At 36.2% G+C, this 19,747-nt stretch overlaps 1 protein-coding gene across 5 annotated transcripts in view; it reads right to left on the bottom strand.

The window, feature by feature from the left end:
* REV1 (REV1 DNA directed polymerase) overlaps window positions 1-19,747 on the bottom strand; it is a 96,617-nt gene that overhangs the window by 63,962 nt on the left and 12,908 nt on the right. For 3 of the 5 annotated variants that reach the window (XM_077915037.1, XM_077915038.1, XM_077915036.1), the window contains 2 exons: window positions 2,134-2,197; window positions 731-857 (listed from right to left, as the gene is read on the bottom strand). In XM_077915037.1, coding sequence (XP_077771163.1) covers window positions 731-857; window positions 2,134-2,187 — 181 coding nt within the window. In that variant the 5' untranslated portion in view covers window positions 2,188-2,197. Of the gene's footprint in view, window positions 1-730; window positions 858-2,133; window positions 2,198-19,747 lie in introns of those variants that run through there. The other 2 variants (XM_077915039.1, XM_077915040.1) reach the window with 1 other exon arrangement.

Raw genomic sequence — 19,747 nt, 5'->3', positions numbered from 1 at the left:
GCACTGGGCACCTTCAAAAGTGGCCATGTGAAAAGGTCATGAAACAAGGAATTTATGGCTGAAATGTCTAAGAGACAAATCAGAAATCCAGATCTCCACTCCGACTCACAAAGAAGACCATCCTATCCCTTCCAGAGAATGGACTCAATGACAACAGGTATACAGGAGGGGAGAAGTGGATAGAGGGGATAAAAAATGAAGAGGAATATTAAAGGAAATTCTATTTTCTAAACTGTGAGAACTGTGCCACCATCTCTCCCCCATGACAACCAAAATGCTGGCAGCTAGGTTTATACCTTCTCTAAGTAAGATTCTGGGAAACCCAACACACTCCCCACCCTCTACCCCAATCAGCTCAAAAAGACCTATGGATAATTACAGTTCACCAATGAAATGGCCCTACCAGATCCCACTATACTGAAGCTTACAGTGTACATGCCTCACACATGTGTGATGAGTTTCCAGTCAGATGATTATGAAAGACGACTACTGTTTTCCATTTTCAACCTCCTTTGGCTTTTTAAAACTATGGTAATTCAAAAAAATTAAAATGAAAAACACAATGGCAGGTACAGGGGGTACAAAAAAGGAAAAGTGAAAGACTTTAAGCAGAGGATTTTATCATTTTTATATAGAAGATAAATAAAAACAGAATTTAAAACAAATCACTCTCAATCCTAATAACACTACATGCCAAAATAGGGTACCTAAAAAGTTAAAAGGACTCAACCTGTATATCCATTAACGTAAATGGCGACTCCACTAAAAATCGTAGATGAAGTTCCATCCTTCTGTATAGTAGCATCTGATCGAAATTGTTCTTCCAATTTCTGGACCTTGGCAGCCATATACCCACCCTAGAATTTAAAAAAAGGTAAACCAATCACAAAGGTTATATTTTCTTCAGCCCCTTTCCTTAAGGAAACTTACATTTAAACAAACAAACAAATAAATAAATAAACTGGACCCTATTCTATGCTAGTGACCAAGATATGATGACAACATAAGGTATAATTATAAACATTAACCATAAGGCAAGGCAATAAAACAGGCAGGTCAAGGAAGACTTTCCCCTCTATCAACTCAATTTTTATTTTTTTTCAGTTTTTAATTATTTTATCACATTCTTATAACAGTTACTTTAAAATCAGAGAAAGGTAGGTCAAAAATAATGTTTAATGCCATAAAATCTTGTTCTTATCTACAAAGTCCAGCAGAAGTTACACTGAAATTTAAACCAATTAAAAAGTTGACAAGTGATCAGTAAGAGTACTGGCTTCCACTATCTTCTGAATACAGGAAGCTTAAAATTAGTAACTTAAAGTAAAATGAAACAGTTCAACAAACCAGTACAGCCCTCCATACATGTAGATACTAAAATAAATGATTCAGTGGCCAAATTCTGGAGCTAATCAATCTACTTGGAAAGCTTATTACTATGTCTCAGAATATAGAGGTTTTAGAACAACAGGCTCATATATAATAGTCCTTTATATCATACCTTTTAGTCAAGGCCATCTTGCCATGTTTAAATATAAAGGTAAGGGGCACCTGGGTGGCTCAGTTGGTTAAGCACCCAACTCTTGCTTTCAGCTCAGGTCATGATCTCAGGGTTGTGAGATCAAGCCCCACACTGAGCTCCACACTAGGCATGGAGCCTGCTTAAGATCCTCTCCCTTTCAATCTGCCCCTCACCCCTCTCTCTCAGGAAGGAAGGAAGGGAGGGGGGAGGGGAAGGGGGACAGGAAGGGGAGAGGGAGGGGAAAGGGGAGAGGAAGGGGGAGGAGAGAAAGAAAGAAGAAAAAGCTAAATAATAGTTGAACAAAGGTAATTTATTTGACCAATCCCCTACCTACAATATATCTTATGTTTTCCTGTTTTTCAGTACTACTAGCAATGCTGCAATAAAATTATCAAAATTATTATCTGTGTACCAGAACATTTATTTCCTTAGGATAAAATAAAGTTCAAGTGTTAAAAAGTTTAAACAAACTTTCAATACGTTGTGAAACCTCAGAAGAGTTGATATCTAAAGTGATTTATACTTTTAAAAAATATAATATATAATCTACAAGAAGAATGAAAAATACCTAGACAACTAAATATAAGTATTTTTATTCTTTTAAAACACACCCATTTTTCCCAGCCATCATTTTCAGCTCGCCTCCTCCATCCACCTCGTCTCATGGTGGAGCTTCTGTATTAAGGGAAAAAAACAAAACAAAACCGTAAATTTTATATTATAATGTCTAATTATTGACATTTTATTTCAAATCAAGAAAAATGAGAATTTAAAAGAAACTCAAATATTTCACAAATATTCAATTTGTGAAAGCTAAAACTTTTTCCAAAACATATATTCTCCTGCTTCATACATGAAAATGTTCCTAAAACACTCTGATAGATAAGTATCAGGTTTAAATTATAACTTTTATAAATTTAATTTTATAGTAAAAACTTTTATGTATTCCTAAGCACCAAACCTAATATACATATGCATAAAGAATCACCAAATCAGACTAATGTGGCCATGCTTACTCATTAACATTAATTAGTATTAACAGAACCCAAGAAAACATTTTCCTTCATGAATTGCCCTCTGAAATGGCTATTAAACTGCCTTTGCTATTACATACTAGACACTTAAGAATGCAGTCACATAATAGATGTAATTCATATATTATGCAAAAACCCTTAAAAGAAATCAATTAAAACAACACATCTAGGGGAAATAATGTAGAAAGATTATCACTTATAATAAACTATTAAGTCTGGCATTCTCCTTAAGGCTACACTTGACCCACTATCCTATTAAACCACCAAACTGACCAAATGATGGCTTATCTCCAGTGTCAGCTGGCTTAGTGGTTAGCAAGATATAAATTGTTCAGAAGTCAAAGCAGACACTTAATGACACTCCTTATGGAATTCTTCTAGCTATATGGCTACATCTTGAGACATGACTGCATTGCCCTTCACAAAATTAACATGCCCTCTATTTAGGTTATTTTTCTTCTACTAACAATGTAAAAGTTAGTACCAATTAATAAGCTACTGGAGAAGCTCTGTTACTTTATCCAAGTCAAATCAGATTACAAGAATCTGTTACTGAGTGCACCTTAAAATACGACACTTTAGCCAAAAACAACAGCAGATATTTTCTTTCGAATATTTCTTTATTTGATATATTGCATGGTTTATAGTTTTCCCTTGCTGACATTCGTATTAATTATGAATTTTTACTGTCTACTCTTAAAAGAGGCCTAAAAGTTATGTATAGACAGTCTCTTAAAATAAGTCCAATAGAGAGAAAAGGCGCATGAGCAAGAGCTCTGCAAATAGGAGGCAAGGGGATTAACCCAGATTAGGGGTCGTGGATGCTTGTGGAGAGAAGAGACGGTGTTGTTTTCAGTCTGACAAATGTAGGGGCATGGCTATACAATGTGTTCATTTGAGTCCCAGAACTACCATATTTGCTCTGCTAAATAGTTCTGTTTTTAAGAGACTCGCTTTGTTTAGTCCCTCAAGACTTCTCTAAAAGGAGTCTGGGAAATATGTTAGCACATAGTTCTTGATTCATATAAACTCAATCTATACTTCTCTCCTTACAAGTAAAAAATTTGGGAGTTCTGGCCATTATATGTTAAGGATGCATACTCACAAAAATTAAAGGCAACAATTCACTGGCTAAATGAAGGTAAATTAAAGAATGAAATATATTTTAAAAGTTTAATTCAGTTGGCTAATCACTTATTTAAAAGTGTTATTCAGGGATCCCTGAGTGGCGCAGCGGTTTGGCGCCTGCCTTTGGCCCAGGGCGCGATCCTGAAGACTCGGGATCGAATCCCACGTCGGGCTCCCTGCCTGGAGCCTGCTTCTCCCTCTGCCTGTGTCTCTGCCTCTCTCTCTCTCTGTGACTATCATGAATAAATAAATAAAATCTTAAAAAATAAAATAAAATATTTCCTAATTAAAATCTATTTATAAAAAAAAAGTGTTATTCATTTAAGATCTACTGGGTAACTATTGCAAAAGGCCAATATGAAAAAAATCCTTAACAGTGGTTTAATGAGGGTAGAAAAGTATGAAACAAACTTGCAATAAATTTTTTTACAAAATAAATAAATTTTAAAGGTTCTTCCTCTATTCCAAAGTAATACAGCTATTCCGGACAAACGTTTAAGCTTTGAAAAGGAAAAGGAATGAGACACTGAAATTAGTAATTTCTTCATTTCCACTAACTTGACCAAGCACAGCAAACTCATATTGGTTCAGGATTCAAATAATAAGACCAAAAAAGGGGGGGAAAAAAAACAAGAAACATATTTTATTTTATACATTCAAATTCTGCTTTTGAGAAATCCCATAACAAATTGTAAACTAGGTTATTTGGATCAACCTTCCTGCTAAGGAAGAGGAAATCTAGACAAAACATTATTTAAAAAAAAAAAAAAAAAAAAAAGGCATAGAAGGTGCAGAAAATAAAGAAAAATTACTGGGTCAAGATTTAGAAGATGAAAAAGAAAACCTGCCATCTCACCTGGCCTTCCCAGATTGGGACAGCTTTTTCCTCTGAGGGCATGTGGCAATTATAAAAGTGTGGTTGAAAAGCTGGACCAGGTTTTGGGGGAAAAAAACAACAAGGGAACAAAAATAGTAAGGGAACAAAAATTGGAATTTAAGGATCCTCCAAGAATATAAATCTCCACACTTGGGAGTAGGATCCTAGGAGTAAGTAAACTGGAAGTACACCCAATTTTGCCAAAAAACATATCTTGCCTTGGATTATTTCAATCTCTGAAGGTAATTTAAGATGATCCTAAAGAACACAAATATATGGAAGTAACATGCTACTAAACAATGAATGACTCAACCAAGAAACCAAGAAGGAAATAAAAAAATACCTAAAGACAAATGAAAATGAAAACACAATGGCCCGAAATCTTTGGAAGGCACCAAAGCTGTTCTAAGAGGGAAGTTTATACCAATACAGGCCTATCTCAAGAAGAAAAATCTCAAATGAAGAACCTAACCTTACACCTAAAGGATGTAGAAAAAAAAGAAAAAACAAAATCCTAAAGCAGTAGAGAAAGAAGGAAATAATAACGATTATTTATTTAGAAATAAGCAAAACAGAAATTTAAAAAACAACAGAACAGATCAATGAAACCATGAGCTGGTTCTTTGAAACAAAAAAAATCAACGAAACTGATAAACTTTTAGCCAGACTCATTTAAAAAAAATTAAGAAAAAAGAGGATTCAAATCAATAAAATCAGAATAAAAGAGGAGAAATAACAAACACCACCACAGAAATATAAAAGATTATAAGAGAATATATTTTCCTTTTTAGATTTTATGAGAGTATACACATGCACAAGCAGGGGGGAGGGGCAGAGGGAGACGCCAACTCCCCACTGAGCTGGAACTGGATGCAGGGCTCAATCCCAGGACCCTGGGATCATGACCTGAGCTGAAGGCAGCCACTTAACCAACTGAGCCACCAAGGTACCCCAGATTATAAAAGACTATGAAAAATTATATACCAACAAATTGGACAATCTAGAAGAAATAAATTCCTAGAAAGAATAATTTCCCAAAACTCAATCAGGAAGAAATAGAAAATCTGAACAAACAAATTAATAGCAATGAAATTGAATCAGTAATTAAAAAACTCCCAACAAAACAAAGTCCAGGACCAGATGGCTTCACAGGTGAATTTTAGAACACATTTAAATTAGAGATGACACCTGTTCTTCTCAAACTATCCCAAAAACATGAAGAGGAAGGAAAGCTTTCAAACTCATTCTATGAGCATTACCTGGATATCAAAACCCAGATAAAGACACTACTAAAAAAAGGGAACTACAGGCCATTATCTGATGAACATTAATTCAAAAATCCTCAAAAAAATATTAGCAAACTAAATCCAACAATATACTAAAAAAAATCATTCATTATGATCAAGTGGGATGCAGGTATGCAAGGTGGTTCAATATTCACATCAACAAAAAAAAAATAAGGGAAAATCCTATGATCATTTCAATAGATGGAGAAAATGCATTTGACAAAGTACAACAGCCACTCATGACAAAAAACCCTCAACAAAATAGGTTTAGAGAGAACATAACAAAGTCATATTCAAAAAACCCACAGGTAACACCATATTCAATGATGAAAAAAAAAAACTGAGTGCTTTTTTTCCTAAGATCAGGAACAAGACAAGGATGTCCATTCTCACAACTTTTATTTAATAGTACTGGAAGTTCCAGCCACAACAATTAGATAACAGAAAGAATAAAAGGCATCCAAATTGGTAAAGAAGAAAACTTTCATTATTTACAGATGACATGATACTGTATGCAGAAAACCCTAGAGACTCCACCAAAAAACTACTGAAACTGATAAAACGAATTTGTTAAGGTTGCAGGGTAGAAAATCAATATTCAAGAATCTGCTGCATTTCTATACACCAATAATAACGGAACAGAGATATTAATAAAACAATCCCATTTATAATTACACCAAATAAATAACTAAATAACCTAGGAATAAACTTAACCAAGGATGGGAAAAGCCTGTACTCTGAAAACTATAAAACAGGGATGAAAGAAACTGAAGATGAAAAACAAATGGAAAGATATTCCTCGCTTATGGATGGTAGAACCAATATTGTTAAAGCAATACTACCTGAAGCAATATACACATTTGATACAATCTCTATTAAAATACCAACAGCGTATTTCACAGAATTAGAACAAATAACCCTAAAATCTGTATGGAACCACAAAAGATCCCAAAGAGCCAAAGCAATCTTGAAAAAACAAACAAAACAAACAAAACTATCACAATTTCAGGTTTCAAGATACACTATAAAGCTGTAGTAATCAAAACAGTATGGTACTGGCCCAAAAACAGACACAAACATCAATGGAACAGAAGAGAGCCCAGAAATAAGCCCACCATTATATGGTTAATTAATCTTTGGCAAAGAAAGCAAGAATACACAATGGGAAAAAGACAATCTCTTTAACAAATAGTGTTGGGAAAAATAGCTACATGCAAAAGAATGGAACTAGGTCAGTTTCTTAAACCATGTAACAAAAATAAACTGGATTAAGGAACTAAATGTGAGACCTGAAACCATAAAAATCCTAGAAGAGAGCATCAGCTCTGGCAAGATTTTTCTAGATATGTCTCCTGAGGCAAGAAAAAGTAAAGCAAAAATAAACTACTGAGACTACATCAAAATTAAAGGCTTCTGCAGAGCAAAGGAAACAATCAACAAAACAAATGACAACCGACTGAGTGGGAGAATATATCTGCAAATGACATATCCCATAAAGAGCTAGTATCCAAAATATACAAAGAGCTTATAAAACTCAATACCAAAAAAACAAATAATCCAATTAAAAATGGCCAGAAGACACAGACATTCTCCAAAGACATACAGATGGCCAAGAGACACATGAAAAGTTGCCTAACACCACTTGTCATCAGGGAAATGCAAATGAAAACTACAATGAGCTATCACTTCACACCTGCCAGAATGGCTAAAATCAAAAACACAAGAAACAAGTGTTGGTGAGGATATAGAGAAAAAGGAATCCTCTTGCACTGTTGGTGGGAATGCAAACAGGTAGAGCTACTGTGGAAAATATACACAGGTCCTCAAAAAACTAAATGATTTTTAAAATAAATTATATTATTTCTAATAAGTAAATTATATGATCCAGTAATTTCACTCCTGGGTATTTACCCAAAGATATGAAAACACTAATTTGAAAAGATGTTTATTGTAGCATTATTTACAATAGCCAAATTATGGAAACAGCCCAAGTATTCACTGATAAATGAAAGGATAAAGAGGTGGTGTGTGTGTGTGTGTGTGTGTGTGTGTGTGTACACACTACAATGGAATATTATTCAGCCATTACAAAAATAAAATTTTGCCATTTGCAACAACCTGGATGCATCTAGAGTATAATGCTAAGTGAAATAAGCCAGTTAGAAAAAGACAAATACCATATGATTTCACTCATAAGTGGAATATAAGGAACAAAACAGAGACAAGCCAAAAAACAGACTGAGAACAAACTGATAGTTACTAGAAAGGTGGTGAGAGGGGGGATGGATGAAATAGGTGAAGGGGATAAAAGAGTACACTAATGATGAGCATTGAGTGATGTACAGAATTGCTGAATCACTATATTGTACATCTGAAACTAATACTGTATGTGAACTATACTGGAATTATAATGGAAAAAGAAAATCAAAAAGATGATCCCAGACTCCTCAGTGCTCCAAAGCATCTGGCTGAAGCAATGTATACCTTCTATGGAAGATGACAACATCCCAACCTTCCCATGTTTCTGAAAATCATCTTGAAAATATAAAGTCTGGCATACAAATATAACAAGGCACACTAAGTAGTAAGATCACAAGAGTGAGAACCAACAGAAACAAAACAGACCTACACAGACTCCAGATACTGACTTTAACCCAGATTAAAAATTAAACTATGCTTACTATGTTCAATGAAATAAATAAGTAGCTGTCATGGGTGTGGAAGGCAGAGAATCCATTCAAAATATTCAAAGGAAAAAAAAACAAAATATTCAAAGGAGCACCAATTAAACAACAGCTGTCTTTTCAGTAGAAACAATAGTGTCAAAAGACAGGAGTGCTGAAAGAAAAGAATTACTTAGAATTCTATACCCAGAGAAAAGCTGTCAAGAAAGATGAAATAAAGGTATTTTGGGCAAATAAAAACAGAAGCTAATGCCACAAGCACATTTGCAAAAGAACTCTGAAAATACATCCCTCAGGTAGAAGAAAAATTATCTTGGAAGGTCAAAATTACAGGAAAAAATGCAGCAAGGAAAACAATAAATATCTGGATTAACCATTGTTAAATACTGACTGAATGACAGTCAATTTGATTTTTTTTTTTTTTGGTACCATAATATAAAGCACAAGTCAATCAAAAGATTATAAATAAAAGAGTAAGGATATGAGGAACCATTTCTAATCCAGGCTCTGCCACTAACTGGTTTCGTTGATCTCTGGGACATTTCCATCTCTCTGAGTTTCAATTATTATATTGTCTGGGTCTTTTACCGTAAGAGTTTTGGGTAGTTGACTACTAGATTTCTGTCAACCTAAATAAAGAGGAAAACTGAGGAAAGCTCTTATTACCAGAAATTGAATTTATTTGACAAAAGCAGAGGAATTCTAATTTGGGAAATGTATGCTCTACCAAGCTATAGGCAAGTTTGGGATAAGACAAGTTGAGGATTTGGGATGGACTGTATTTATGGGCAAGGACTGCCAAGGGGGGAAGCTCAGCTAGAGTCCAAGCAGTAAATTCAAAGGCATGAGGATGAGGAGAGATTCTTGGCAGCTCTTCATTGGTCAAGAGAGAAAACTCCATCTTCTGTACATCAGGCACGTACAGGAAATCAGTCCCTAAGTTTTTAAGTTTATTCCTCTGAGGGCATATGCTTAAGATTCTTCATTTCATATCCTCTGGCTCCATTTTAGATTAAAATTATTTCACAATTCCCTTTTGTATTCTATGCAAGACACACTAAAGAACTATTTTCAGAAATCAAATATAAAAAATACTATATCCATATACTTTAGCAACAAATTTTAGAATCTGATTATGTAACAGTTGTGATGCTCTATGTTTATTTATGCACATCTCCTTTACTTACTCCAGAAAAGACTTAAGGTAATTTGTCCTATCAAATTCATTTCAATAATCTACGTATAGACTAAGATGGCCTATGACAGTGGATTGGGATAAAAACCTAACTACAGGGCAGCCCCAGTGACACAGCGGTTTAGCACTGCCTGCAGCCCAGGGTGGGATTCTGGAGACCCAGGACTGAGTCCCACGTCAGGCTTCCTTCATGGAGCCTGCTTCTCCCTCTGCCCCCCCCCCCCCGAATAAATAAATAAATCTTAAAAAAAAAAAAAACCTAACTGCAAATCTGGCATATGCTGAATATCAGGAGTGGCAATTTATCACTGTCACTCTTGTATGACATCAGTTGTGTAACTCTCTTCTGTCAAACAATAGATGCTAGATAGTTCAGCAGACAACTATAGATTACTTCTCATAGCATACACAATTATAGCATCTAAGAAATAATTCAGATAATGTGTATAAGGGACATCACATTAAACTACCCATAGATCAAAGCTAATGGAATATTACTGTGTATAAAGCACCATATTATCACAGGCAATACTGAAATAAATAAAATTATAGACATTTTTGTTTGAGTTCAAATATTTTACAATCTAAAAAGAAATGAGCACCAATTAAGGAAATACTAACTAGCTCTACAAATGAACTGAAGGGAAAGATTTTAGGCAAGAAGGGTAGGGAGGAAAAAAAAAACTAACTCTGGACGCAAAGAAAACTACATAACCCACATCTATGATGCTGGCAAAGAGTAGTAACAGACCAATCTGGCATGCAGCAAAGCTACCTGACAACCTAAACTGTAAGGTCAATAAAAGAGAAACCCAGATGACAGGAAGCAAGTAATAAGTAGGCTTATCACACTTCTGTTCATATGTACACAGCATCAAAGATTATTCATACTTCACTTACTTCAGTTAGACCCACACTTTTTTCCTTTCTCATACTCGAAACATTATAAAATAAAAATATGAAGAACATACTATATATATAAAAGTCATTAATTTTGCATATGATAGAAAGTCAATAAATTCTTGCTGAATAAAGAAAATGAATGCATATGAAAGAAATAAAGGAAGGTAGCAAGAGTAATGTCTCAGTACGGTGTACCCCAGTGTATCTGTATTTGAAACTGTACCTTGTATATTTAACCTTACCTATTTTTTAATTTCTCTATTTTCTTTTTTACATCCAATGTGGGGCTCAAACTCACAACCCCGGGCAGCCCCGGTGGCTCAGCGGTTTAGTGCCACCTTCTGACCAGGGCGTGATCCTGGAGTCCCGGGATCGAGTCCCATGTTAGGCTCCCTGCATGGAGCCTGCTTCTCCCTCTGCTTCTCTCTTTGCATCTCTCATGAATAAGTAAAATCTTAAAAAACAAACAAACAAAAAAAACACCTCACAACCCCAAGATCAAGAAGGACGTGCTCACCTGGCTGAGCCAGCAGGGTGCCCCTATTTCTCTTATTTTAAAACAACTTTCCAAAGATTGACATTCTGTGCTGTTTAATAAACAGAAATAAGATACACTTCCTCCTCCCAAAATGGTACACAAACAAGATTAGTCAATGATACATGCTTTTGATGCTATCAAGAACCACACAACAGGTGGGATTAAGTATAAATCATTTAGGGGGTTCTGAAGACTACAGTGCTTCCTTTGTAGTGTGAAATCAGGAAACAGCTAACATAAAAACCTATTATTCTTACAAAGTGGTAAGTCAAGGTTTATGTTTCTGCAAACCAGTATGGAGCTTCAAAAAAGAGGCTCCCAAGCCATATTCAAGACAAGAGTTCTTCACTCTAGATGACTGGTTTACTTTTTCAAATCGGACTTACCATAGAAGGGAAAAGAGCAGTTAAGTCAGGATACCAAAGCTTGATAGAAATAATCCTCAAAAAAAACTCACACAGTTCTCATCTTCTCTGTTCTAAGCAACCTCTGACTTACGTGTCCTCTTGACTAACTCTGCTAACCCTTTATCAACAAGCCATCCAATTATCAGACTTGTAAATAAAAATTGTCTTCTTGATAAAATTCTTGCAGACTGGATTCCCAGTCTAGTCCCACAGTGCTTGATGACCTTGAGGAAAGTGATAAATGTTTCTAAAACCGTAATAAACTACCTAGAATAATCTATGGACATCTTATGCAGCATCGACAGAAGTCAACTGCTATGGTTTTAAAAAACTAGTTAAAAAATGGATAAAAAATGACTCATATATGCAAAAGTACCTTTATCCCTAGCATTTAGGTTATACCTTCAATAAACATTAGCTGTTATTATACTAATCTACCCCACCAAGTCACAGAGTGAAAATCAAATGAGACCACATGTGTGGTAACCCTTTGAAGATTATAAAGCACACACAACATTATTTTAAATGCATTATCCATGGTGTACAACATAATGGAAAGAGTAATAGATTTACTGACACAAGATCTGGGCTTTAATCAGTTTTACCATTGCCTAGCTATATGACTTGGGATGAATCCAAGAGCACTGAGCTTCATATCTCTTCACCTACAAAGCAAAGTCTGACTGACTAGTGCTCAGTAGAATCCCTATGGAACCATGAACTCAATATATAGGATGAATGTGGCACAGAGGAAACAGAATTTGGGTAAAGAGCAAGCAGGTAAGAGTCCACTCTCTAAATCCACTCCAACAACCTGCTCTGTAAAGTTTTAAGTGATCTGAGGTCTGAATAAGAAAAAGCTCAAATGGGGGACACCTGGGTGGCTCAGCAGTTAAGCATCTGCCTTCGGCTCAGGGCATGATCCTAGAGCCCCAGGATTGAGTCCCATATCGGGCTCCCTGCATGGAGTGTGCTTCTCCCTCTGCCTATGTCTCTGCCCCTCTCTCTCTGTCTCTCATATAAATAAATAAAATCTAAAAAAAAAAAAAAGAAAGAAAGAAAGAAAGAAAAAGCTCAATGGAAAAAGACCAAAACCAAAATGAATGAACTAAAAACTTCTGGCTGTGTTCTGTGTTCCCATATATGACTACAAAAGGTGCTGAAAATGGAATAGTTCCACCCCTTGAAAGACTCACCTATTAACCAGTCCTCAAGTAATGAAATTATTAAGACCAACAAAATGAGAAGCTGTCAGTGCAGTCATGCCCAGCCCCCAGTGTCAACAAAGAATAACAGCTAACCAGCTGAGCCCGAACAGGACAGCAGCTGTATTTATGAGCCCAGGGACCCTAAATTCCTTGCAATGCTAAAGACTGCCTCTTTCATTCTCTTAACAGGGATATTCAAAACCCTACGAAGAGTCTTATGAAGGATCTGCTTATTAAAAAGTATATCAAAATTACTTATTCATACTTTTCCCCTAACTTTATTTCATCTTTTGCTGGAGCACACAGTTATCAGTTCCCTCTGGACTTCCAATGTGCTGCTTCTCAAAAGCAGCTACTCAAATCCTACTAAAAAACAAAACAAAACCCACAAAACTTCTGTCTGCTTTATTATGATTAATGGTGGCTTTTAAGACCTACCCACCAGGAGGAATAATTTTCATGCAAAAGTGGTATTCCATCTATTTCCTGAAGAATTATTAATATAGGGTTCTAAACAGTTTATACACCAGCAAAACTCCCACTACATATCCAGAAACTGCCCAAATACATATTCATTGGTGTTAATCTGTTAGTTACAGATCTGTAACTCAAAAATATATAGGCTAGGGGTGCCTGGATGGTTCAGTCGGTTAAGTCTGCCTATGGCTCAGGTCATCATCTCAGGGTCCTGGAATAGAGCTCTGTATTGGGCTTCCTTGCTCAGTGGGGAGTCTGTTTCTCCCTCTCCCTCTGAGCCTCCTCCCTGATCATTCTCTCTCACTCAAATAAATAAATTCTTTAAAATAAAATAAAACAAAACAAAATATACTTTCTTTGAATGGCTTTTATGCAGTTTTATTAGTCTAGTTGTGTACATGTACGGGTTTATCTTATCTTCATTTAATAGTTAAGAAACAGCTGCAGAATTGGAATATACAAATGAATATGCAATGGATGAATGAATGTGCATATATTACAGTAATATACTAATTCATGCATATGACACAAATGTAAAGAAAGTAGCCTGTGGCCACCCAGATCATCACTAGGCAAGTCTGAAGTAAAGTAAGTTTACCTTTGGTTCTCTACTATATTGATACTCAACATCTTTCTTTTCTTCTTCAAGGTCTCTTTCTTTACCTTAGCTTGTCAATTCTAACATTTAAGGACCTAGTTATTAATAACTGGTTTATGGTATGATACACCCCAGAGACATGTATTTAAGAAGACTTCCCCATGACCATTCACTGGAGAAAAGCAGTCTTTTTGCCAAAGGAAATGGGAAAACTGGATATCCACATGCAACAGAATTAAGTTGCATCCTTATGATACACCACACAAAAAGTTACCTCAAAATGAATCAAAAACCTAAACAATAAAACTTCTAGAAGAAAATACAGGAGAAAAACTTCATGACATTAACTATGGCATAGGTATGACATCAAAAGCACAGTCAACAAAAAGAAAAACAGATAAACTGGACTATATCAGAATTTAAATTTTTTTAAAATTTTTATTTATATTTATGATAGTCACAGAGAGAGAGAGAGAGGCAGGTCTCTGCCTCTCAGGCAGAGGAAGAAGCAGGCTCCATGCACCGGGAGCCCGATGTGGGATTCGATCCCGGGTCTCCAGGATCGCGCCCTGGACCAAAGGCAGGCGCCAAACCGCTGCGCCACCCAGGGATCCCTATATCAGAATTTAAAACTGTGCAGCAAAAGGACACAATCAACTGAAAAGGCAACCCACAAGAGAAAAGATTTTAGAATCATCAATCTGATAAGAGATTTAATATCCTGAATATATAAAGAACTCCTATAATTTAACAATAAAAACAAACTGGGGCACCTGGGCGGCTCAGTTGGTTGAGCATCCAAATCTTGATTTCAGCTCAGGTCATGATCTCAGGGTCATGAAGTCAAGCTCCATATCAGGTTCCAAGTTGGGCATGGAGCCTGGTTGATAGTCTCTCCCTCCCCCCACCTTCCCACTGCTTACATGCTCTCTCTTAAAAAAAATACGGATTTTAAAATGAGCAAATGATTTCAATGGACATTTCTCTAAAAATATACAAATGGCCAAGCAGCACATGAAAAAATGCTCAACATCACCAATCATTAGGTAAATGCAAATCAGAACCACAGTGTGATATCACTTCCTATCTATTAGGATGGATACTATCAAAAACCAGAAGAGACCCCTGGGTAGCTGAGTGGTGGAACATCTGGGTGGCTCAGTGGTTGAATGTCTGCCTTTGGCTTAGGGCATGATCCCAGAGTCCCAGGACCGAGTCCCATATCAGGCTCCCTGCATGGAGCCTGCTTCTCCCTCTGCCTGTGTCTCTGCCTCTCTCTGTCTCTCATGAATAAATAAATACAATCTTAAAAAAAAAAAAAAAGCAGAAACTAAGTGTTGGCAAGGATGTGGAGAAATTGGAACCCTTGTACACTGTTGGTAAGAATGTAAAATGATGTAGCTGTTACAGAAAACAGTATGGTGGTTCCTCAAAAAATTAAAAATAGAATTACCCTAGGATCCAGCAATTACACTTCTGAGTATATACCCCAAACAACTGAAAGCACAGTCTCAAAGAGATATTTGTACACCCATGTTCACAGCAGTATTATTCACAATAGGCAAAAGGTAGAAGTGAGAAGATATTTGCAAATGAGGTATCTGATAAAGTGTTAGTATCCAAAATCTACAAAGAATGTTTCAAACTTAACACCCAGAAACAAATAATCCAGTTAAAAAATGGGCAGAAAACATGAATAGACTTTTTTCCAAAGAAGACATACAGAAGACTAACAGACACATGAAAAGATGCTCAACATCACTCACCATCAAGGAAATACAAATCAAAACCACAATGAGATACCATCTCACACCTGTCAGAACAGCTAAAATTAACAACAGAGCAAACAACAGATGTTGGTGAGGATGAGGAGAAAAGGGAACTCACTTATACTGTTGGTGGGAGTGCAAGCTGGTACACCTACTCTGGAAAACAATATGTAGGTTCCTGAAAAAGCTAAAAATAGAACTACACTATGACCCAGCAACTGCACTACTGGGTATTTAAACAAAAGAGAGAAAAAAAATACAGATTTGAAGGGGCACATGCACCCCGATGTTTACAGCAACATTATCAACAATACCCAAACTAAAGATCCCAAATGTCCATTGACTTATGAATGGATAAAGAAACACACATACACACATACACACACAGAGGAATACTTACTACTCAGCCATCAAAAAGAATGAAATCCTGCCATTTGCAACACTGTGGGGTAGAACTAGAGTATATTACACTAAGTGAAATAAGTCAAAGACAAATACCGTATGATTTCACTCCTGGAATTTAAGAAACAAAATATGAACATATGGGAAGAAAAAAAAAAGGAGAGACGTAAACCATAAGAGACTCTTAACTATAGAGAAAAAAAATGAGGGTTGACGGAGGGAGGTGGGTAAATGAGTGATAAGTATTAAGGAGGGCACTTGTGATGAGCACTGGGTGTTGTATGTAAGTGATGAATCACTAAACTCTACCCCTGTAACCAATATTATTACACTATATGTTAAGTAACTAGAATTCAAATAAAAATTTGAAACAACAACAAAAAAAAGCAACTTAAGTGTCCACTGATGGATAAATGGATAAAGAAAATGTGACATATACATACAATGGAATATAATTCAGCCTTAAAAAGGAAGAAAATTCTGACAAACACTGCAACATGGATGAACCTTGAAGACACTATGCCAGTCATAAAAAGAGAAACACTGCTATGATTCCATTTTTATGAGGTACCTAAAGTAGTCAGACAGAAAGTAAAACAAGAGTAGCCAGGGGCTTTGAGGGGAATGGGAATGGAGAGCTACAGTTTAATGGGTAGAGTTTTAGCTATTGAATGAAAAGCATTCTGGAGATGGATGGTAGTGACAGTTATATAACACAGTGTGAATGTACTAACGCCACTGAACAGTCCACCTAAAGATGGTTAAAAATGGGGTGCCTGGGTGGCTCAGTCGGTTAAGTGTCTGCCTCCGGGTCAGATCATGATCTTGGGGAACCTGGGATGGATCCCATCTCAGCAGGGAGATGCATCTCCCTCTCCCTCCGCCCCTTCCCCTTTACTTGTGCTCTACCTCAAATAAACCTTTAAAAAAAATTTTTTTTTTAGGATTTATTTGACCAAGGAAACTAGAGAGCACAAGTGAGAACAGCAGAGGGCATGGGAGAAGCAGGCTCCCCGCTGAGCAGGGAGCCTGATGTGGGGCTTGATCACAGCACCCTGGGATCTTGACCCGAGCCAAAGGCAGACACCCAATGACTGAGCCACCCGGGTGCCCCTAAAAAGATTTTTTTAATGGTTAAAATGGTAACTTTTACATGTGACTTTCCCTCAATTAAAAATTTAAAAATAAAATTTTAAAAAATAAGCAAAGAAAAAAAGGACTTCTGACCCTAGAAACATTCCATAGGCAGCTGGGATCACAGAGACCGGCAAGCTACAGAGAAGAGGGTAACTGTAATGTTCATTTGGAGTACAACACTGGGAAAAAGGCTATTCCTCCAAGAACCTATATAGCAATATGTAGGACTTTTTTTTTCTTGGAGAAGACAGTGGGAAGCCATTTGCAGAACTAATTTATGAGGACCAAGTACTGCCCACAGAAGTGACTAAGTAAACGAAGTGCTAGCACATAGTCACTAACATGATTGGACAATGACTGCTCCAACATGCTCTTATTTGTCCTTACATGGTAAAGGTTTTAAAATCAGATAAACAAATTTTTATGTAATATTTAAATAGAAAAATACAGCTGTTCTGAGGTTTTAGGTTGATTCAACCATAGAAACCATCATGATCTATATAGTTCCCACACTGCTGAAATTACAAGGGCACAGAGATTCTTGAATTTCATAACCCAGAGAAGTAGAATCTTCTAGACATATCCACACACTAGTCAGGCTTTAACTTTGAAGACTCTCATCAATCTATTAAAAACAAAAATCAGACACCTAGGTGATGGACATTAGGCCCTTGTAACTTTTTTTTTTAAAGATTTTATTTATTTATTCATGAGAGCCAGAGAGAGAGTATTTATTTATTCATGAGAGAGAGAGAGAGAGAGAGGCAGAGAGACACAGGCAGAGGGAGAAGCAGGTTCCATGTAGGGAGCCTGATGTGGGACTTGATCCTGGGACTCCAGGATCACACCTTGGGCCAAAGGCAGGCGCTAAACCGCTGAGCCACCCAGGGATCCCCAGGCCCTTGTAACTATTACCAAGAAGCACAAAAAGCAGCTCTAGACTTTACCATGTATTTGCTTTTAGAGATTCAAAACCAAACTGACAGTTTACATCCTAAGAATACTGTATATATTTAAAATACCTTTGAAAAATATATAAAATTTCTAGAGATTTCAACCAAGTATTCTTCCTAACCTAACAGGACTCGTAAAGTTTTTAACCTGGTTCCCTCACCTTCAGTATACTGAGACATTTTCCTATGACCAACTGTTTCTGGTGCAATGAAAGAATCCCTAAACTATAGGAGATAACTTCTTGATCAACACCAAAATACACACAGAAATCAGAGAACTTTAAACCACCAAATAAAAGTGGCTATAGCATACACAGCACTGTCTAAACAACAGCTGATAGACTTGGGTACATAAACCTTTCTAGAAGTGAGTCTGATCTTTCCATCTTTTCTTGAGAAATTTTCTATTATCCACCGATTCATGATTTATCACACAAAGATACACTGCTTTGTCATATTGCCAGTATTTGGTCTTGATGGGGTCCTTTTTTAAAGTTTGCTTCACTCTATTTATAAAAGAACTGCATGTTTACTGCAGAAAATGGAGAAAATACAGGAGAGAAAAAAATGAAAGAGAAAATTACCATATTTCCACCATCTTTTAAAAATTTCACCTTTTGGGAGGGCTGGGTGGCTCAGTCAGTTGAACATCTGCCTTTGGCTCAGGTCATGATCTCAGAGTCTGCTTCTCCTTCTGCCCACCCCCCTACCGTAGGCTCACTTCTGCTCACTCACTCTCTTTCAAATAAATAAAATCTTTAAAAAAAATTCACCTTTTGACTGACAGTTTATATTTCCTTCAAGTATGAAATTTTTAACATTTAAGTTCTTTAGATTTAAACATACTAGTAGTATTTTAAACTTCTTTTTTTTTTTGTATTTTAAACTTCTCTAGTACTTTTATTTTTTCAAAGAGGTCTTTACATTTACTATTTATGTTCACAAATATCTGTGGAGTATGTAGGCCAAATACTAGTTATTTTGTACCTGGCTGCCTGCTAGAGTAGAAAGACTAAAGGCTTTCAATAAGGCTGCATTGCTGGTTTGTGGTACAAAATCACACTTAACTTGTAACAGTCCCCAATCTTCAGTGGAAAAACTAACAATATTACCAACATAATAAACTTCTGAAAAGTAAGAATATTCATCTTGAATTGAACCAGCCTCACACAATTTATCAAAACAGATGCTTTGAATCTAGCATCTGTGTGCGTCAGATACAGTAGTTCACAGACACGCATGGACAAAGGAAGAAAATAGGTCCTACAGATTAGGTTCCATCTAGACTCCAAATGTAAGAAGTCCATACTCATAAGAAGTTGAGATCCAAATACAGTATCAACTTTGTTAAATGGGTTCTCTGAACTTAAGCAAATCACACAGATTCAGTTCTTTTTGTGGATAGAGTTGAACCTGACAAAACCCAGTCTCTTTCAGTTTTTAAAATGTACATGATTCACTTAAGAATAAAAAGCTTTTAGAATGAAGGCATATATACTATGCAATGCTGTCTATGCTTCTGGAAAACAAGATGTGCCTATCTGCAGAAGCAGCTATCTAGTAAAAAATTAACCTTACTCAAAAAGAGGACTAGCCATTGCCCTTGGTTTCTGGAAGGTGATCTCTAAG

The sequence above is a fragment of the Canis aureus genome, chromosome 11 (genome assembly GCF_053574225.1).
Source record: "Canis aureus isolate CA01 chromosome 11, VMU_Caureus_v.1.0, whole genome shotgun sequence".
In the NCBI taxonomy this organism is placed as follows: domain Eukaryota; kingdom Metazoa; phylum Chordata; class Mammalia; order Carnivora; family Canidae; genus Canis; species Canis aureus.
This window is presented reverse-complemented; position numbering and strand designations above follow the sequence as displayed.